Genomic DNA, 22,883 nt, shown 5'->3' with positions numbered 1-22,883 from the left:
ACCATTAAAAACAGTAAATTTAAAAAACGCAAATTGTACTAGACAGTTTGATTTGTTCCGCTTTATGGCATCAAACTGAATTCCTAGTCCTGGACGTCATTTGCTGGTCAGGAAGATGAGTTAATTTTTTTTTTTTTTTTCCCTGCCACACACTAAAGTTTTTCGCTCCAGAGAACATTATACACAGTGTTAACACGCTCAATTTACATTGTAGTTTTAAGTGTTTAAGATTTCCTGGAGGGCAGGAATAGAGTTATTCCACCGTTTTCAGCCCAGTAATACTGGATAATGGAGAGAGGGAGGATGAAAGGGAGGGAGGGAAGGGGAAAGGAAGGCAAAAAGGAAGGAATTCAAATCAAACACTCTTACTGTACATTTTTAGAAGCTGAGCAAGATGCCCTCCAAGATTATGTTTTTTAAAAAGTAAAGTTTTTTCCATTAATGGTGGTGCAGAAGCGACATAACCCCATCGAAACTACTCTCACTCTTCCTCCACTACTCCACTGTCTTGACCTCCCCTGGGTCCCCTTCACTCAGCCTCCCAGTCCCGCCCACTCCTCCACTCTGGACTCCCGGCAGCCTGTATACTGCGCATGCGCACTAGTGGCGCTCGCGCCGCGAACCCAGAGAGGGGCGTTCCGCGGAGGAGAAGAGGAAGAGGAAGTTGGGGGAGGGTCCTAGCGGGGAGTGAACCGGAAGTGTAAAGGTTCCTGCCTCTCCTCGGCCAGGCGGAACCTGCTCTGCTGGGCCCGGTGGCCGCAAAAGAACTTTCTTTCTCCCGCCCGAACGGTCGCCGCGGCCATCTGCCTCGCCCGCCTGGCAGCCTAACCTGCCTTCTCTTCTTCTCCTCTCCGGCTTCGCGCGGCCCTGCCTCCCTCTCGCCCGGCGGCATCCGCTTGCTGCTGCCACCGCCTCCTCATCTTCTGCCCGGCCAACCGGCCTGCCCCGCTGCAGTGATGTGCGACAAGGAGTTCATGTGGGCCCTGAAAAACGGAGACTTGGATGAGGTGAAAGACTATGTGGCGAAGGTAAGCGGGGATGAGAAGAGTAGGCGAGAACACGGAGGTGGGCTGGAGATGTGGCTGAAGAAGCTCATGGGAGCTGGACTGCGGGGATGGGGGTGGGCGGGGGGGAGAGACTTCCTGGGTGGAGGCGGCACCAAGGAGAGAGGGGCGTCTAGGGAGGAGCTAAACTGAAAGAAGGGTCCAGGTAACTTGGTAGCGTTCTGTGTCAGGTAAGTGCTGTGTTAATACAGTCAGGCTCTACCTGACTTCTTGGCCTCTTGGGGGAGGGGAGGAATGGTGTCTGGCTCATCCAGAGTTTCTTCTGCGCACTGATCATTTGAGTTTGGCCCTCTTCTACACCAAAGTTTGAACCTTTCTTTGAATGAGGTCATTCTCCGTCTTGGACTTACCTATTACTAAATGAAGTAATCTAAGTAATTAGGAACAGTGGAACTTTTTTTTTTTTTTAACGCTGGGCCTGGTGTGAAGTTAAAGAATTCATTGACCGTGAAAAGAGTACCGAAAATAGCAATAGTTAAAATTCTGAAACTGGGTATCACTTCACTGTGGTGTCTTAACTTTGGGTGTGGCCTTTTTCCTTTCACCCACCACAACAAATGCATATTTGCTTCAAGTGGTAAGATTGTCAGCTGGCATCTGGGAATGTTTGAGATGTCTGAATAGTTTTTAAACAAGGATGTTAACTTCAGTTATTCCATTCTTCTCCCTGATTTCACCTGAAATGCTTGCATATGTAGTAAATAGCAATGCAGTTTAGTGGCAGTGTATTTGGGGGGTAAAATCATAATGAAGAAAGCCAAAGTCAAACCTCAGCCCCAAATATAAAACTGCATCCACATTGTGGCAGAGTGGGAAACTTGAAATTCCAAGCTAGTCTGCCTTTCCATCCTGAAACTGTGCCTTTCTAATTATGAGAGAACTTAACATGTGATTTTAATTTAGTGATATCTAAAAAGAATTTTCCAAAGCAAGGATAATTTTATGACAACCACGGATGGCATCTTGCTCACCTTCTAAAAGTGTGAGAACCCAGTCTAGATTTTAATTCTTCAAAGAATACGACCTGACCTGGGTTTTTGCTTCAGAGACTGTGTTAGGAAGCAAGTAACCAGAAGCAGTTTCTTTAAACTTACAGGATTGTGTAGGGCAAACTGCTGATGGTTTTTGCTTTATTTAATGCCGTTACAATTTAGACTTTCTGGATACTGCTTACCTGCTTAGTTATTTGCAGTGGAGTTTTAGGACAGGCTATCTTCTAGATACTGCCTTCTCATCTGGTAGCCGACTGAAACTTAACTTATTGGCTATTTCAATAAAAAGCTAAAAAGAAGAAATTATTTGGTACACTTACCAGTGGTGGGACACTGCAATACTCTGGAAGTGAGTGGACTTTTGGTTTCCTGTCATGGTGGAACCTAGGTTGTTTGATATACTTGAAATACAAAAATTGATTAAGTACTAACTGAACTTACAGCTACCAAAATAACACAATGTATTTAGTGTTTTCCTGACACATTATTTTATGTCATCCTTGTGAATATTGTGAAGTAAGTTCTATTATTGGTCCCATTTTACAGATTACTGAGATGCAGGATACTTAAGAAAAGTTATGGAGATGGTATAGTGTGAAGCGAGAACTAAACTGCTGACTCCAAAACTGAAACTCTTTACCTGCTCCACGCACTCTCTCTCAGTCTAAGATCTAATTGTGAAAGCATATCATACGAAGATTTCTAGTAGGACATTCCCAAGGTCCACATTCAGGCAGGTAAATTGTGCCCAAAGAATTGTCAACTACACAAAAAAAGTTTATAAGAAAATATGTGCCAATAAAGATGGATTAATTTATTTCCAATTAGTTTTATAATTAAGTTAGGTTATCATGTTCAATTTGATTATTTTCCCTATATTACTACCATAGCCTGTCCTTCATTAATATAAAAAAATGTGCATAAGAGGGAGGGTTGACATTCAGAAAAAGCGAAAGGAAGTATTGAAAGTTGGACTCTGAAAAGATATGACTGTAACTGTAATGTAATCTGATGTACAGAGCATTGAGCTTTATCCTTTCTTAGTTTTGAAGATTTCATAAAGTATCTTTCAATTCATTAATGAGAAATAGTAACAAGCACTGAAGTTTGTACTGACTCAGCTCCCTTATGGTGCCTATTTATACTTTCAGGTCCTTATTACAGTTTCTTCTGCCCCACAGCTGTCTTCCCTGCTTCTTTATTGACTCACCTTTTTCATCTACCAATTTGTGAACACTCACTTTTTGAGTTTCTGTAACGTGCATCTATCTGAGTAGGCATGTACAAAGAAAATACTGAAGAAACACTTAGACCTGTGTAGTCATCATTCTCAGGGGTGAGAGGCTATTTAAAAATCTCTCCTCAACATTCCTGTGAAGAGCTCTCATATTGTTAACATAAGAATCTACCTGTAAGAGTAAGAGAAGCGTTTTAGTATGGCACTCCTCCTTCTCTCTCTGTCTTTTTTTTTTTTTTTTTTTTTTGGAAACAGGGTTTTTTGTTTTTGTTTTTTTGGAGACAGGGTCTTTGCTTTGTCGCCCAAGCTAGAGTGCAGTGTCATGATCATAGCTCACTGTAACTTCAGACTTCTGGGCTCAAGTGGTCCTCCTGCCTCAGCCTCCTGAGCAGCTGGGACCATAGGTGTGCACAACAACACCCCGCAAATTTTATTTTTTGTAGAGATTGGATCTTACTTTGTTGCACAAGCTGGTCTCAAACTCCTAGTCTCAAGCGATCTTCTGGCCTCTGCCTCCCGAAGTACTGGGATTACAGGTGTGAATCACTGGGCCCAGCCCCTTTTTCCTTTATAAATTAGTATTTTTAAAAATCAATAATTACATTTTTCTACCTGCTTCTGACTTCTCTTGAAATTTGAAGTGTGAATATCCCTAAATCATTAGTTTTAGGTGAGTTCTTGAACTTAGAAAAGTCAGTTCACAGTTCCCAAACCACTGAAAATTGTGTTTTGAAATGGAAAAGACAGTATTTAGAGAAAAGTTTAGATTACTACATTAAATGTTCATTTATAACTTTAAGTCAATACCTAAAGCAATTTTAAAGTCTTTCAGCACTATATTTGGCTTCTTGACTGACTTAAGGACCACATTTAGTTAATTCATTCATTTTTACTGGGCATCTTTCAGGTCTTAAACACTTTAGTAGTCTCAGGATGATAGTAAAGAAGTTGGGCACAATTTTCGGGAAACGTAAACATCTATATTTAGCAGACCTACGTGAAAAAAAATTCAGACTTTTATAGTAGTATGCAAATTATAAATAACGTCTCATTTTCATAAAATTCTGTTGTCCAACTGGAAAACAAGGGAAAGTCAGAAAATAAGGTATTCATGAGCAGCTATAAGAGATATTCATAGCCCCATTTTTGATCTGGATGTTTGTTTTGGGTGACATTATTTTTTACTTTGTCTTACATTTCTGCCTTTATGTTCTCCTGTTGGAGTTAATTCTAGTCTTACCTGAGTTTCAGACTGCATAAGCTCTGTTCAGACAAATTCCAAATTGAGCTGTTTTTCTCTCAAAAACTGTTTTTATTCCTATTGTGTCTTCATTTTGACTAATGGCATCATGACCCAACCATTTTCCCAAACTGGAAACTGGGAAATTTTCCTAGATTTCTGAGGGTTACCAAGACTACCTTCTTAGTCTCCCTCATCCATTCCTCACTCTCCTTTCTTCTTCTCACTACTTTAGATCAGTTACTGCTTCTTTCCAACCTGGACTATATTTTCTTTCTTGATTATTTTCTTATAGTCAAGAAAAATATAGTCCAGGCTGGAAAGAAGCAGGAAAAATTGACCCCTTCCTGGTCAGTTTACACAGTGTAGGTGGAGGGATCTCTTTATAACATGAATGTAAGCATGCAATCTTTTTCAGCCAGTCTCCTTCACTGCCCTTAAAATATTAATACTTCTGTGATTTCTCATTGCTTATTTTAAAAGGGCCAACTCCTGGTTGGTTTGGTGTACTAGACCACTATTATCTCATCTGGGCTTGCTTTTCTACACTTGCCTCTCTGTAAGCACTCTGCTCCAGATCCTACCATCCTGTTTCTTCTTTGTAGATCTTTTCATGTGTTCTTTCAACCTCCTTGACCAAGTCTGCTCACCTCAGTCCCTAACCCCCAACCTGGTAAACTCCTGTTTACCCTCCTAGGTAAGTATCACCTCTTCCAGAAAAACATTTTGACTTCACATAGAGTGCTGCTGCTTTTACTGTTTTGCTCATCAGATTGCTGTGATTTTGTTTACATCTGTCTTCATTAGGCTCTGAACTCCTGGAGGGTAGATAATATATTCTTTTTCATCTTTCTGTCTCCAGCATAGCGCCAAGGAATTTTACCCATTAAAAGCATGTTTCTAGTAAGAAATTCATTTTATTCTTAACTTAGCAATAATTTCAACATACTTCTTTAATTACAGAATAATAATTACCATTGACTGGATGACTTACATTGTCAGGTACTAGAAAGCACTCTGCAAGATGTTTTAGCTAAGTTTTTATTTGCTTCTTACCACAGTGTTTCAGTATAGGTAATAATCTCATTTTAAGGGTGAAGAACCTGAGGCTTAGAGAACTGAAGTAACTTGACAGGGTCACAAATTAAGTAGCATAACTGGAATTTAAACCCAGAACTGTCTGAATCTATAGGCTCTGTGTGTGTGTGTGTGTATTTATAACCAGATCAGTTTGCTTTAAAATGGTTGTTTTTAGCTAACAGCACTTCGGAATTAAGAAAATGAGAAAGAGGCTTGTAAGAAGTAGGCACAACTAATTAGCTCTGACTGTGAATGAAGACAAAAATGGCGACCATATTTTAAAAATTGTAAATGTAACAATTCAGAAATAATTAGCATAGAGGCAAACATCTCTGTAAACTTAAACTCTCATCAGAGACTGTCATCACTCAAGACGTGTCCGTAAGAGTGACTGATAGCCTGCAGAATGTTTTTTTGTATTTATAGTCACATATAATCTTACCTTATAATTTATGTTCCTAATTGTGATCCTACACAGTCCAGAAAAGGTTAAATTTTGTTTGCCTTTTTAGAAAGAAAAATAACTAAATTATTGAGATTTATATTCATAATTATTTAAATAATACCAGTAACACTTTGAAAAAAGTGTGTTTATAAAATTTTATGTATTTGAGGATTGTGATGCAGTATACAGGTATTTCATTTACTTAACAGTAAGCCATGAGCATTATTAACAATGTTAACCCTATTTTAGAGATTTTAGAGGCAGAGATTAAATAACTTGCTCAAGATCATAAAGTTCTTAAGTGGTAAAGCTGAGATTTGAACTCACTTCCTTGGGTTCTGAAGGAGTTTCAAAGCCCCATGCTGTTACTACTTCAGCATACCCTTGACCTTCATTTCTCAATAAGGCCAGATAACTAGGGGAGTACTATAATATGGAGTAAATAGTAAAGATAAACAATCACAGCAGGATGGTAATTATACATTGAGACTACTAAAAGGTGAGCTTTGTGGTGGATTTTGAAGATCCAACGCCCTTACAGGTGAGTGCTTGTGAGTTGCCTTGATAAATAGCCCCTTATAATCTTCAGCAGGTCTAATAGATGTACGCTCTTGTTTACATGTACTTCTGTTTCACTTGCTGTGAAATAGAAGCCTGGTCTCTAACTTCCCTTTCTCTGTGGTTTCCTTTCCCTCCAGCCTCCATTCTAATTACATCTGCCATTGACACTCTAATAGACTTGAAAAGCAACAATTGTGCACCATGTGAAAGGATAGAATCTCTTGAACCTGAGAAAGATATCAGTTCTAATCTTTAGAAATTGCAAGAGTTATTGAGATCACTTTTCACTTTCCTAATAAAATAGCCAATTTAAAAGAGGCCCTGATTCAATCTACTTCGCATTTATTGGTTTTAGGCAGCTTCCTTTTTTTCTTCTTCTTTAAATTATTAGTTTCTTTCTTATAAAAATATATCACTATGTGTTGCCCTTTCTACGGAAGGGCTGGTGACCCATTCAGAAAGCATATGTCAGCTTGTATAAGACACAAGTGTCCTCAGTAGACAGAGAAACTTTAGTATAGATTCTTTTCTAATTATTAATGATTTTAGTCTTTTTAAAAAATATATAAAATAGAGGAAGATCTTTTTTTACATTGGAACATAAATGTTCATTCAGATGTACAGAGGCTATATAGAGTGTTTTGGTTTGAGATTCTAAGCATTGTCCTTTTATTAGCACAGATAATTAAAATTGTAATGAATTAAAGCTGATTTAAATTATGAAAATATTATGTGCTTGTTATTTTAAAAAGCAAAGCTGTATTGAATAAAGTAAAATATCCCATTGACTATTATTCCTATGTGGTTCCTCTCTTTAAAATATAAAATTGATTAGGTGTTTTTAAAACAGAAAAGAATAAAGAAGACAAAAATTGGCCAAAATTTTACTATTTAGATAACTCCTAACTTTTAAAAAGTAAAATTAAATTAATTCAGATATGGATTTTAAAATGCCACAGTTAGGACTGAAAGGTAAAGGTCTCCCCTTCCCAGTGCCTGTGAACAAATCAGCCATTCTTAACAGGTCCATGTAATTAATTTCAGAAAACCATTGAAAATTTACTTACTCATCTGTTTTTCCCACTTAAAAAGCTCTATAAACACTTCTGCACTTTGCTTTCCACATTGAAGTGTATTTATTCTTCCCTTTTTAAATGGTGAGTAGTATTCCATTTTCTGGATGTTCATTTAACTATTCCTGTGTGATAAACATTTTGTTTCCAGTGAATCTTTGCAATTAAACAGGATTATAGTGATCACCTTTGTACATATACCTTGACAACTCTGGAGACTGTATCTGCATGACTCTCTTCATGAGTTTCATCAGCTTAGGCACACATTGGCAGACATGAGACTGATGGTCCCCTCACACCATCAACAGCACTGAGCATCATCAGACTTTTTAGATTTTGCCATTTGGATAGGTGAAAAATGATTGTTTATGTATTTTGTTTATTTTTCTTTTAGTTGGACTGTTTCTTATTGGTTTGTATAAACTCTATAAATTAGGGAAATCAGTTTTTTATCATGTTTTGCAAATACTGTTCCCAGTTAGTCTCTTGACTTCATTTATTTTCTTGTTCTACAATGGTCTTTTACTTTTTGTGGGGTTAAATGTATCACTTTTTTTCTCTCATTTGTGACTTGGATTTTGTATCCTGTTTACAAAGACCTATTCTCCTCTGTAAAATTACAAATAAATTAGCTCTTCTGGAACTTCATTTTTTCTTCCATTTTGGACATTTGACCTTTCCATTATTTATTTTGAAGTAAGGCATGAAATAAGTATATAGTTTTTTTTGGGTTTTTTTTTTGACAGTTCTCATACCATTTATTATTATAGTTCCTCTTTACTAATAATTTGAACCATCATCTTTATCATAAACAGATTTCTTGCTCTTTTTCTATCTGTACCAAACTGATTTAATGATGTGCAGTTTCAAAGTATGTTTTAGTATCTCCCTCTCACATTCTCTTTAGGATTTTTGCAGGTGATTCGTTACAATTTTTTTTTCCCATAATCTCAAGAAAAATAGGATGATTTGAACCTACCTAAAACTTAACCTGTATCTTTTAATAAGCATTAAGCATTTTTTTTTTTTCTGGAATGCTGGGATCATGTGATCTGTGGAACATAATACTTTAACTTTTAATTCTTTATGAATCATCTTAGGATAGGAGGTTGTCATGCACTGTGAGACTATGCCATGTCAAAGATTTGAAACAGAAGTGTGTTTAGATAATCAAATCACAGCAAAGTTGGTAATTAAAGTTACTTTATGGTATTACATCAAAGGCCACCTTGTAATAAGAAAAATGACTGAAAGTAATTTTTTTGCAGCTATATCTTTACTAAATAATTCTGATAAGCTTAGAAGCTTGATTTTTTTTTTTTTTCAGTCCGCAGAAAATTACCATTGTAAAAAGGAGCTGTGATTACTGAAAGGAAAGAAACCAAAATGTAAGAAGCTGACCCAAGAAAGTGAAGGGCAAAGAGCCATATTTACCTTAAAGTTTCAGAGGCCCCAGGCAATAATTAATATGTATAAGTGTAACCTTGAGCTTCACGGAAAGTTTAAACTTGGTTACCTTTCCCTTATTTACAAAGTCAGAGACATGTATAACATATTTTAGGAAGATTTCAATTTGACATATAAAAAATAATGAGCATTTTGATACTTAGGCCTAAAGTAAGTATCTGAAAAATACTGAAAAATGTAGATAATAAAAAAAAAATTGTAGGCCAGGCATGATGAATCATGTCTGTAATCCCAACATTTTGGGAGGCTAAGGCAGGAGGATCTATCATTTGAGCCCAGGAGTTCAAGACCAGCCCGGGCAACATAGCAAGACTTCCATCTCAACAACAAAAAAATTATAGGTAGTAAACACTAAACATAGTACAATAGATGCTCATTATGGCGCTGTCCTTTAGGGATTTGGAATTGCATTATTGGTGAAACCATAGCATAGAAGCTAAATGTGTTGGCTTTGGAATTAGATCTTCCAGGTCTGGCCTTCTTACTAACTAGACACTCTGGGTGAATTAAGCACTCAGAGCTTGAGTTTCTTCAATTGGTGAAAATGGGAATGATTGTAATGCCTACATAAGAAGTGTAAGCTGTGTACCATTGTGCCTGACATATGGTAAGTGCTAGTAAATGTTAGCTGTTGTTACTAATCAGCATCCTCATAAATTTGTTTAGAAGCAAGATTACTTACAGAGCAACTAGTCCAGCTCCCTTATTTTATAGGTAAGGAAAAATTAGGTGTGAAAGCCCTTGACCAGTATCATACTGCTAATTGAGATTGAAATTTAAATGCAGTTTTCCTGAACTTGGATGAGGGTGGGTTGGTTGGTTGGTTGGTTGGTTGGTTTTCCACTACACCATTGTGTTTCCTAATGAAGTCATCTTATGCTAGATGTTACCTTTAATAAATTATTCTTTTTCGTCCTACTACATCTGCTTGGCAAATTTCTTCTTCTTCTTGAAGTTTTATATTCAGGTCTGTTTTGTTCTGCATAACTTTCCCTGACTGCTTGTGCAATTTATCATTTCTTGGTGACATCTAATATAGAACTTGCTTGTTGTGTTTATGTTCTGTTGTAGTTTCTTAAATTTGAGAGCTTATGGGCTTCTGGCTTGACTAACAAGTTATTAGACTTGAATTTGAAAAACAGTGGCTTAATAAACTTAAATCTTGTTCTGTGCGGTATGTCTTTAATTTTTAAACTGCTAAAATGAGTTTCGTCTTAATGACTGGTTAAGAAAAAACCAAGGTACATTTATAAATATGGATCAGTTATTACCATTTAGTCACTTAAATAGTGCCTCACAAACTTGAGAATTCAGAGGCTCTTCTCCACCGCCCCCTCCAGCCCCCTAAAAAAATGTCTGCAGATCTTTAAGCTACGGTGCTTATATTGGGGCATTTTTCTGTTGACAGGGGTCATAGCACTTGAAGCTTCTTCCTGTGCTTGAGGAGTTCCCTACTTACATAGTATGAATCTTGATCAAAGGCAAGGTCTGGTGCTCACCACAACAAAAGCCAAAAAGGGCAAATAAATTGCTTTCTCTTGCCCACACAGGAAAAGAGCTCATAACCCAAACATGACTAATGGGATGCATCTATCCAGAGCTGATACAAATGCTCAGGCACAATAAAAGATGTAGTGGCAACAGTAAAACACCACTTTCCGAAAACAGCAGAGGTCGTGATGTGCCACTTGTAGCATCTCTTCTGTGCCCAGGTGGTTCTTGTGACAGATTTTGATTTCACAGATAGTCCCAGACTTAATTTTTTTTTTTTTTGACATTATAATGATGCAAAAGTGATACATATTCAGTAGAAACTGTACTTCAGATTTTGAATTTTGATCTTTCAGAATCAAAGCTTTCAAAGTCAGAATCATATCATTGCTTAGGGATATGCATTATGGTACTCTCATGGTGCAGGGAGCCACAGCTCCCAGTCAGCCACTCAATCATGAGGGTAAATAACTGGTACTCTGCTGTGTATTGTAATGCCAGCTGTTTTTGACCAATGGTAGTGTTCTGAGCACATTCAAGGCGGGCTAGGCTAAGCTCTGATGGCAGTTTAGGTGTATTAAATGCATTTTCAATGTAACCCGATCATAAGTAGAGGAGCACTTGTATTTCTTGCTTTTAAGCATCCTTGTTTTCTGTCCATTTACTGAGTTTTGTTCTTCAGTCCTCCTCGCAGTTCTGGGAGCTACTTTTAATATCTTTTAATGTATTACATATCTATTAATCAGTCTAATTTAGTTTCTGTTGCTTGAAATTAAGAACCCTATACTAATTTTTACCTATTTATCTCACCTCATATGCTGTGGGTTTGTTGAAGATAGCAATTATCTTTGTATCCTCAATAGTTATCACATTGCCTGTTATCTGCGATACAGTTTGTTACATTTGTATTTAATTGGTATTTGCAGAAACTATCCCTTCCTTTGTTTTCAAAGTTGGTTTACCATACACTGCTTTATATGTTAACAGATGTTGTTAGTGTAAATGATGTTCTTTCATTTCCTCTCTTAGAAATAGTTCTAAATTTTCAAGCTCTTTGTTGTTTTAAACCCAATGAACTTTGTCCAACTTTCCACACTGTTGTAGTGACAGCAGTTGTATTAGTATAACAGCAACTTCCACGTGTAACCTCTCATGACTATCATTTTAGAATTTCAGTTAAGAATTTTTAACACTATACAGTCTCACTAAAAGTAAAGATAGTTTTGTGCGTGCTTCCTTGTGAAAAATAAGAATCATCCGTGCTTTTTACCTTGGTATTAAGAAACAAATGTTAAAACCTATGCTTAACACCACGTTACTTAGAACAATATAAAAGCATATGGACCCTAAAACTAAGTCCTTAGAAAACATTTATTATTATTTATTATTTTCAAGTTCTCTATAAGAGATACTACACTTTCATTTTGGATTTCAGTAGACCTGGGCTTGATTCCCAGCTCTGTCCACTTACTAACCTTGACCATGTTATTCAATTTCATCAAACCTCAGCTTTGTATCTGTAAATAGGGATTGTGATAATAATTCATGTTGTGTCCAAGTTTTAAAAGATAATGTAAATGTAAAATTTGCAAAGCATTGCTTAATACACTGAAATTCTGTAGTATGTATTTGCTGTTTGTATTATTGTCTGTATAGATCTCAGAGGAGGATTAGAGAGGCCAATGCTTAATAGCAAGAGTTGGCAGACATGTTTTGTAAAGGGGCAGCTAGTAAATATTTTAGGCCTTGGCAATCACACAGTCTCTATCATAACTATTCATCTCTGGTGTTGTGCAAAAGCAATCATAGATGATATGTCAACAAATGAGTCTGTCTGAGTTCCAATAAAACTTTATTTACAGAAACAGCATGCTGACTTTGACCCGTGAGCCATAGGGTGCACACCTCTACATAACATTGAAGTTAGTAAAACTACTTTGTCTACTATAAGTTTCACTTTATTCTCAAGTTTTTGAGATATAAAAAAATTAAAATGTATAATATAAAACTTATTTTGGGGGTCAGCATTTCCAAAAACATTATTCAGAAATCTTTATGATTGAAAGATGTTGGACTGGAAAAGCAAGGCATGGAAAGCTGCTTGTGGATAGATAGAAGAGAGAGGGAGTTTGAATGAAATTCTCTAAAAGAAAAAGCACAGAATTTTTATACTAAATTTGAACCTTAGGCAAGAGGCCTAGATTTCTGAAAACGAGGAATCATTACTGTAATATACAAACAGGAACTAATTTAGAGTCTTAAACTGAAAGTAGATTCTGCAAAATCTTTTCAGCTGCATGAGATCACCCTTCACCAAAAACGTTCCAGAATTTTCTTCCTAGCCCTAGTGTGAGTCCCATCCCTGGCTTGATTTCCAACTCCAGAAGTGAAAGAGAAGGCTAGTTAGCAGTTTTCACTGGTTCATTCATAATTCATGCAGCAAATACCATTTGAGCACCTACAGTGTTAGCCACTCAGATGAGTTTTCTTTGGTAGGTTTAGTTAAAAGGGTTAGAGAACAAGCAGCAGATAAGATGGTTGTATGGATTCTAAATACATTATTTCCCTTATTTAATACATGAAATGTGGATAAAACTTAGAAAGCAGCTATAAAGTTTGTTAAGATAAAGTTATATTTGGTTCCTTTCTCCTCTCTCCTTTCCCTCCCATCCAACTGTGGAGCCATGAATTAGAATCTTATAAATGAAGGTACTTTGTGGTTGTCAGTCTTTTTTCCAAATTGACATACTACCATAATGTTTTAAATGGATTTTCTTAATTTTGATAGTCTTTATATAAACACGTGTGTTTTGTTATTAAAATTTTAATTTCCCACAAGTAAGCTTTTAGAAAATACTTCACCATTTTCAGTTAGAAAATGTCTAAGTGTAATTAATTGCTTCAAAACCTTCCAAAGAAGAAAAATTGTGTGTATTTAATAGTAAATCAGCTGAAAACTAAAACTAAAATTTCTATAATTTGAATGACTGAAGTAGTCATTTTTGAAAGAAAAAAATGCCTAAGTTGAAGGTTGCAAGTAAATGTATAGATGGGATAACAGTTACTCATTATTTAAAATGAGTTCATATTTATATCATTGGAAGTTTGATGCATTTGGGAGGATGACATCAGCAAGAGAAAGTTCATTTGGTGTGACGTTAACATTTCAGAATACGTCAAGTAAGAGCAGGTTGATGTTATAACTTTGTCCTTTCAGACTTTCTTTCTTTCTGTTGTGCCATCTATCTGTTTTTCTGTATTGTAAAGTTCCAAATAAAGTATTAATGTGTTGTCACCTTGTTTGCTTTGCCCCCTCAGTGGTAGATTTTACATATAAACCCATTGCTGTGTTGTAATTTATAATTGTGGTATTGTTTGACACACTGATATCAGTCCCCGGTACAGTAATATGTGATTCTTTTTTGCAAAGTTATATCCTAAATAAGGACTTTTAACCTGGGGGATTGGGTAGGGAGGAGGACAGAGAGAATTAGGAAAGGAGGGACTATATTATAACATTCATCTCAAATGGATCTGTCATTTTTATTAAACACTGCAGTCTTAAGGAATTCTGAATTCCCAATGGGGAAGAATAATACTTAACTGTAATTGAAATTATTGGGGACTTCGACTCAACTATATAGAATTTTGTAAATTTAATACTTCTGCTGCTTTCTATTGTCAAGTGTCCAATATTTAATTTACATGCTGTGGTACAAAGTGGTTACACATATGCTAATTTAGTCTACTGTTTGTTAGGTAGCTTTTGGGACACTGATCTCTTGTGACAGTACGGTATGTACCTATGCCTTGGAACTCAGTGGCAGCAATGCAGCAATGTGTACATGTGTACATACCTTACAGATCAAAGGAAGAGTATTATTTGTTTCTTTTCACCTGAAGAAAGGCCTAAAAAACATTCTGTGTAGGAGTTGGCCATTTCACTTAGAAATAGCATAAAGAGTACTATTTCATTGTAGTGTTTATTATTCAAATAAACCTAATGCTATATAATAGAGGCCTGTAAGAAGTACTAGTCTAGTGAATAATCCCCACCAAGCCACACTGTGGAGGAGCATGAAAAGATTTTGCTGTTGAAGAGAAATTCTGAAACTGTTAAAAGCATACCACTTATTTGTTAATATGTTTGTGTTTCATTTTAAAACTAGGAGAGTAAGGGAGAAAAAAATTGAAAAAAGGTGGGAAAAATGGAGTGAACAGTGGCAGTCTTTTAAAAAGCATGTAATTTCATATTAATTTAACCGCCTCCAGATTGGTTTTTCACAGATTTGGTTCTGTCCCTAAGTAATATTCTTGCCATTAATAGAATACTTTAATATTTTAACCTTTATTTTCAAAATGGTCTGCAATTCTAGTATTGAGTTCTTTGCTCCATCAGTAATTTAGAAGATTTAGTATTGGTTTGGTTCTGTGTGTTTTGTGTGTTATTTTTGTTCATTCATTTGGGTTTTTTTCCTTATGTTTACTTTGTGCTAAAGCTTTTGGTATTAATTTTGCTTTGTTGCATTAGGATTAGATAATGGGTTCTATAAGGTTTTAGACTTTGGAATGTACTGAAGTTTTCTTTGTTCTGTTAGAATTATATTTTATTAATATTCAGTGAAATAATAACGTACAATTTCCATAGAGCACAAAGTTAATATACATTAACAGTCTCATTAATTATTAATCATGCCTGCTATGTCCTTACCTGCCAAAGACTGAGATGATTATCATAGTCTCTCTGTGCAGTGCTACTTTTGTCAGTTGTTTTCTTGCCATTCTTCAGACAATTCATAACTAGCTTCACATTTTTTAAATGTAAAATGAACACCTTTTCCATTTACTTTTTTTGCTTTGATTCTACTTTATCATGTACTAATACTACTCTTCCTAGCTTTTTAGATTTATGTGCCTAGTGTGTGTGTGTGTGTGTGTGTATTTTTTTTTTTTTTTTTTTTTTTTTTGAGACAGTCTCTCACTCTGTCACCCAGGCTGGAGTGCAGTGGCTGGATCTTAGCTCAGCTCACCGCAAGCTCCGCCTCCCAGGTTTACGCCATTCTCCTGCCTCAGCCTCCTGAGTAGCTGGGACTACAGGCGCCCGCCACCTCGCCCAGCTAGTTGTTTTTTTGGGGTTTTTTTTTTTTTTTGTATTTTTTAGTAGAGACGGGGTTTCACTGTGTTGGCCAGGATGGTCTCGATCTTCTGACCTTGTAATCCACCCGTCTCAGCCTCCCAAAGTGCTGGGATTACAGGCTTGAACCACCACGCCCGGCCGTGCCTAGTATATTTTTGACCATTAAAATTTTTTTTTCACATTTTCATATTTTGCTTTTAGGTATCTCTCAATAGCAGCTTCTGGTTGGCAATTTGTTTGCTTCTCTTTTTGTTGTTGTTTAACAAAATTCAAGATTCTTCTTTATCTTTAAATTAGACGTTAAGAGCCTAGCACATTGAACCTGTAATCCCAGCTACTGGGGAGGCTGGGGCAGGAGGATTGCTTGAGCCCAGGAGTTCAAATCCAGCCTGGACAAGGCAGTGAGATGTTGTCTCAAAAAAAAAAAAAAAGAAAGAAAGAAAAAAAGAGGTATATATCTCAAACTCTCTCCAAATATCATTGCTATAGATAGTTTCTCTCTGTAGTCCTCTGGAATTTGGTATTCTGAGGAAGCCACAAATATGAGACCAGTCTAATTTAATTTTTTTGGCATTAATGTGATTTTGACTTTTTAATTTTGGGGGTCTTTTTGCTTTATCTAAAGAAATTCTAAAACTGTATTTTTGGGAGGGGGAAAATCAACTGAATTTTTGCCTATAACACACTGAGTTCTTACAATCTATCGGCTCAGGCCTTTCCTGAGTTCAGAAAACTTTTTAAAACTTTCTATTCCCATTCTGGTTCTGTATCATTTGTAAGTTAGAACTTTACACTCCTAATACCAATCATCTTTTTCTTTAAACATTTGTACGACTTTATTACCTCGGTATTCTGGGAAAATTTCTTAAGTTTGTTCTCAAGTCTTTGCTTGAGTTTTCTTAATTTGAATAGTGTTTCCCAACTCTACTGACTATGGTACATATTTTAATTTTGCAATTGCAGTTTTAATTTCCTTGCTATATGTCACTTTCTCTGCAGCTTCCCTTTCCTATCAGCCTGTACCTCAGTTTGTTTACTTTGTGTGTTTGCCTGTTCTCTTCTTAAGACACCCTTACTTATTGAGCCCATGTCTTTTGGATTCCATTTTGATTACTCTGTAGATGTTTTCTAAAGTTAAGTTTCTTTTCTTTTTTTTAATTAAAAACCAAAAAAAGGGGGACTGCTTCATGAATTTGCGTGTCTCCCTTGCAGAGAGGCTGTGCTAATCTTCTGTGTATCGTTCCAATTTTAATATATGTGCTGCCGAGGCAAACACTGAAGTTAAGTTTCTTATATTAAATCATTTCAGAGGTATGTATTTCCTTAGAGTTTTTTTTTCTTTATTTTCTTTTTCTACTACATTTTAGAGGAAATAATTTTCAATATATTTCTTTTGCCCTATGATTAGTTTTTATACACCTACCTCCATATTGGTTTTCTTCGTTACCTATCCTTTAAAGGGGAAATACTATCCAGAGTTAGGGTGTGCTAGCAGTTAGGATGTGAGGATTGCCTCTGACCACACTTAAAACGTGCTTATGTACTAGAAGAATCCTAGTGCTGGTGGTTCTTTTATGTTCTCTATTGCCTAAGGCATAACTTCATTACATTGTTTAAAAAAAAAACATGAAATCATGAAGACTGAAAAAGATAATTTTTTTTTAAAGAAAAAAAGTGTTAGGCTTAGCCCAAGCTTTATTACCTCTTCATGGTAGCTTGATTAGACCCCTCCCAGGCTGGGCTACATCTCCTTTTCTGTATTCCCAAAACAAACTCATAGCCTGTACCGCAGCTTTAATCACTTGATATAATTTAATCACATTGTATGAATGATTTACTTGTTGTCTTGCCTTTTATGGCTACAAATTCCTTGTGGGGAATGACTCCTTTTTCATCACTATCTCAGATGCTTGCCACAATTCCCAAAACTTTATAAGCTATTGGTAAATGTTTCATGAATGATTGAGTAACCAAATTGATGTCTTTGGAAAATATTAGAATAAACCATTTAATAAGCATAAAATACTAGAAGGAAAAAACAACTTGGCATTGTAAAGAGGAAAGTATACCATATAAGTTTCATTTCATTCTGTTGTTGCAGTAAAGCAGGAGGCAATACACTTCGTTTATCTTGATCTTAAAAATACAGATGTTCCATTAAAAAAAAAAAGCAGATGTTCCTCCTGAATAATACTGACAAAGTAGAAAAATCTTCCCTTGCTTGTAGTACTGTTAAAAAAAAGCAAATAACTCAGTGGGGATAGCCAGGTAGCATATATTAAGCTCTAGGGATATTCCCTGTACAGCCAATAACATTGCTTTCAGAAATTAGATCTAAGACGTGTTCTATTTAATATTTAATTTCTCTTCTCTGGATTAAAAATAGTTGATGGCACACTCACCAAATTTTCATGAGAATATCATCAGGTTGAATCAGTGAATTTCACCATTTATGTTCTTCAGAGTCAGCTTAATCTAATTCTATACTTTACACTCTTAACATCTTAACCCACCCAAGAATAGGTTTCAGTAGCAAAGCCAGGCATAGGCAATGAGTGTTAGTGTTTCCACAAAGTACATAATCAACCCATAAGTACTTTTCCCCCAAACTCCAAGGCAAAGTGGTGTCTGTGACCCTATTTTAGGGACATTAAAATACAGAAAAATGTGTGCTTTGGAATCAATGAAATATGGAACTGTTATGTTGTATAAAATAAGAATTTTAGTGTTACAGGATATTTGATATTTATTACATGTCTAGAATTAGAATAAGTAAACTATGGTACATCCATTTGATAGAATATATATATCTTTCAAGAATGATGTCTCGTGAAAGAATACATAGTGTGATGACAACTTTTTAAAGCAACTATTTTCATAGAAAAGGATTAAACACAATTATAGCAGAGTGGTAACAATGGTTGTATTTTGGATGGTAGGCCTTGCTAAAATAATTTGTAATTTCTAGATTTTATTTTATAAGTGGGTATGTGGTGGCAATGGGGTGGTGTATAACACTTATCAGGGGATCAGTTAGAAATCATGCTATACTGATTTTCTTTTTTTGAAGTTTCTAGACTGTTATAAAGATAATCTGAAATACTTACTGAAATTTGAATGTTTCAAAGATATCCTTGGGGAAATGATGGGGAAGGATGATTGGCTCAAAGTGTCATGAACTAAATCAGGGATCAGCACATGATAGGTCTCTCTGACCCATTAGTGACTCAAATTCAGGATAACAGCAAATCAATGAAAATATTTAGTTTAGTTACAGTGTGTTGTGACTGCCAAACACAATTAATAACCTAATGTAAAAATAAGAATTGCTTATGCTGTGTGTCTGCAAGGGATGGAACCATAACTAGTAAACAGTGAAGTTTCCAGTACTGAGAGCAGGAATGGACTGATCAGCAAGGTTCTGAATTACCTTTCATTAGAGATACTCAGTTATAGGTTGGGCAGACACAGGCAAGGATTGAAACATAGAATGGGTGGCTGAATGAGATGACATTCAGAGCCCCTTCCAACACCGAGATTGTATAACTTTCAGAGACCCTAATAACGTTCTTAAAATACCACTTTTTGAAGTAATAGCTGTTTGGTAGGCAACAGGTTGCATTGTGACAAAGCTGTTGTAAGTGTCTGTGGGAATTATTAAAATAAGACTGCTATGCACAAGTCACCCACAGACATTGTAGGCAGTATATAAACAAGTAAGACATTGCTCTTTCATTGTCCTTTCTTTAATGAAGTTTTTATTAAAGTATATAAATAACAAATACCTGATCGAATAGAGGTAAATGTAATGAGATACATATAAACAAGAACTATGAGGATTAAAGGAAGGCAATTATATATCAAGAATATTAGGAAAATACCAATAATATTTAACTTTTTTAAGTTGAAAAACCTGTCCAGTGTCCAATCCTAAAATGCCACGTGTCTTAGTCAGTTTAGGGTTGTTATAAAGGAATATCTGAGGCTGAATACTTGATAAAGAACAAGGTTTATTTGGTTCATGATTCAGTTGTCTAGCAAAGTTTAAGATTGGGCACCTGCATCTGTGAAGGGCCACAGGCTGCCTCCACTCATGGCAGAAAGTTAAGGGGAGCCAGGTGTGGAGAGGTCACATGGTGAGAGAGGAAGCAAGGGAGGGAGGAGGTGCCAGGCTCTTATTAACACCAGCTTTCACAAGAACTAATGGGGTAAGAACTCACTTATCTTATACCCAGTGAGAACATTAATCTGTTCATCAGAGATCCCGCTCCCATGACCCAAACACCTCTCTTTAGGCCCCCACCTCTAATATTGGGATCAAATTTCAACATGAGATTTTCCTGGACACACATCAAAATTATAGCACTACGCTTTGGCATTGGAATAAATGATACAATAATTAGTTTCTCCTCTGACGTGGAACTCACCAACTTATTGATGTAAACTGGTCATGCATTGTCACTTTTTTTTTTTTTTTAATTTTTTAACAGTAAGAGGAATTCAGGTTAGGACCGAGGAAGACTCAGAGAAGCTAATCTCAGGTTGCCAGAATGTAATCTTAAGACCTTTCTTGGGTTCCATTTGGTTTAGAATTTCACATAGACTTTCTCCTTTCCACTATAATCTAAATCCTCATCTTACTCTTAGAGGCACCAGAAGTCAACCCATCCTATAGCATGTTATGGTTTCTATGGTGGTTCCAGATAGAGTGTATGTATTTAATTTGAACTACTCACCAGAATAGGCTATGAAGTAGTAGAGTTTCATATGTGTATTATGTGTATACATTACGTATGTTACTTACATATATGGAATATACCATATTTAGAGAAAATAGCTTCAAAACAACTTAGTATGTTTTAATATAATACAGTCTAGGTTGTGTATTTAATAACTGACAGACTTCATTTTGCAATGAAAGGAAAGAGTTTTAAGAGTAAAGGGAAGCTTTGTATTTGCAACATGGAGACCCTTGACCTCAGCATAAATGGTTATGGTAATAGTGTTGAGGGTGGAAGCCAAATTAGAGTGGACAGTGAAACACTGGAGATAGCAAATATAGACAATCCTTTTGTAAAGTTTAGCCCTGGAAGGGAGGAAAGAGAACAGTAACTGAAGGGCAGATGTCAAGTCCCATGAGAGGTTGCTGCTGTTGCTTTCTTAGTGGAAGAGCTGTGAATGGCACATGCTGGTGAGAAGGAGCCAATGAAACAGGAGAGGTTGAAAACACCATCAAGAAAAGAAATAAACATGAAGTTTCCCCAAAAAAAGAAAGAAGGGACGATATACAGAACATAGGTGAGGGGTGGCTTTTGATAGGATGAGAGGATGGGTCAGTTCCAAAAAGGTGTGGTAGAAGTTCATGAGGGAGATCATGTCTGAAGGCAGTCTTCTGTATAAAGAAGGATATGGGCTTATCTGCTGAGAATGAAGGGGAAAGAGAATACAGAAAAGTCTAAGGCCTATAATAAGTAGAAGAGGTTTAAAATAGTCTCTGTGGAAAGTGGAAGAGCCAGAGGAAAAGGAAAACATGTAACATTTCCATGTGAGCTAAGGAACGTGTTGGGATTGCGTATCTCTCTTCTCTATCCCCAGAATTTGGGAAAGAAAATTAGGTTTTGTTTTTCTCTGTAGCCGGTAACGTTTTATGAAGTTAGAATGAAGATTACAGAATAGATGACTTTATCTCTGCTGATGTCACTAAGGCCTAGAGTATAGGCTGGAGGCAGGGAAGAAAGGAACTATATAGAGCAATATCTTCCTTTCCTATTTCATCACTACTGTTGGACCTGCCACCCATCAAGACTGCTGAAAACCTGGTGAAATTGTCATTCAGCACGCCCTAACCATGGGATCTGCAGATAAAGACAGCTTTAATTCTTCCTTTTCAAAATGGATGCCTTTTATTTCTTTTCATGCCTGGTTGTACTGATTAGAACTGCTAGTGCAACACTGAAGTTGTAAGAACAGACATCGTTGTCTTGTTCCTGATCTTAGGAGGAAAGCATTCAGTCTTTCACCGATTAAGTATGATCTTAAATGTAGGTTTTTTGTAGGCCAAGGAAGTTTCCTTCTTATCCCAGTTTGCTAAATTCTGATGAGAAATGCATATTGGGGTTTTTTTTAATCCATTGAGATGATCAATCATATGGCTTTCTCTGTTTGTTAGAATGGTAAATTATATTCACTGACTTTTCGAGTATTAAATCAACCTTATTCCTGGGATAAACGCCACTGGGTCATGGTATATCATCCTTTTTACATAGTGTTGGATTACATTTGCTAAAATTTTGTCTAAAATTTTTCCATCACTTTTCATGAGGAACATTGGCATACAGTATTTTCTTATAACATCTTTGTCTTGTTTTAGAATCAAAGTAATGCTGAACTCATAGAATGAGTTGAGATAACATCCCATCTCTTCCATTTTCAGGAAGAGTGGGTAGAATTGGTATTACTTCTTCCCTTAAATGTCTGGTAGAATTTACGGTGGTGCCATCTGGAGTCTGAAGGTCTCTTTGTGGGGAGGTAATCTGGCTGTCTGTCGACCGATATTGGTACTTTGTCTCTTCGCCCTTTTCCTGATGACGTTTGCTAGAGGCTTATCAGTTGTATTGATCTTGAAGAATCAGCTTTTGATTCCTCTCATTTTTCTGTTTTCTGTTTCTTTGATTTTTACCCTGATCTTTATTCTTTTCTCTGCTTATTTTGGATTTAATTTTTTTCTAGTTTCTTATGATGGAAATACAAAGATTATTCATTTGAAATCTTTCTATTTTTCCAGTACAGGCATTTAGTGCTATAAATTTCTCTATAAGTACCACTTTGCTAAGGCCCTGCTGACAAGGATTTTTTTCTGTCAGTCACACAAAGCCTTTTCAGTCTCATCATCTTTTTGTCTGCTAAAATAAGAATTGTAATGTAAATGTCTGAAGGGATAAAGGAGAAAGTTTAAACTCACAGCTCCATTTCATAGGCATTTTGCACTCGTATTAAAAGTGCAAGGGAGGATATAACATTTTTTATTTTTTGAGACGGAGACTCGCTCTGTCGCCCAGGCAGGAGTGCAGTGGTGCAATCTCAGCTCACTGCAGGC

General features: G+C 36.2%; 1 protein-coding gene and 1 non-coding gene across 2 annotated transcripts in view; one reads left to right on the top strand and one right to left on the bottom strand.

The window, feature by feature from the left end:
- Positions 1-696: 696 nt before the first annotated feature.
- Positions 697-22,883, top strand: part of MTPN (myotrophin) — a 49,467-nt gene continuing 27,280 nt past the window's right edge. The window contains exon 1 of the mRNA XM_045388327.2: positions 697-1,028. Coding sequence (XP_045244262.1) covers positions 957-1,028 — 72 coding nt within the window. The 5' untranslated portion in view covers positions 697-956. The remainder of the gene's footprint in view (positions 1,029-22,883) is intronic.
- On the bottom strand, positions 16,957-17,063 carry LOC123572568 (U6 spliceosomal RNA). The gene has a single exon (XR_006697138.2). It is a non-coding gene; the product is annotated as a U6 spliceosomal RNA (small nuclear RNA).

Source organism: Macaca fascicularis, chromosome 3 (assembly GCF_037993035.2).
Source record: "Macaca fascicularis isolate 582-1 chromosome 3, T2T-MFA8v1.1".
Taxonomy (NCBI): Eukaryota; Metazoa; Chordata; class Mammalia; order Primates; family Cercopithecidae; genus Macaca; species Macaca fascicularis.
Note: the sequence above shows the minus strand (reverse complement) of the source record. Positions and strands in the feature narration are given on the sequence as shown.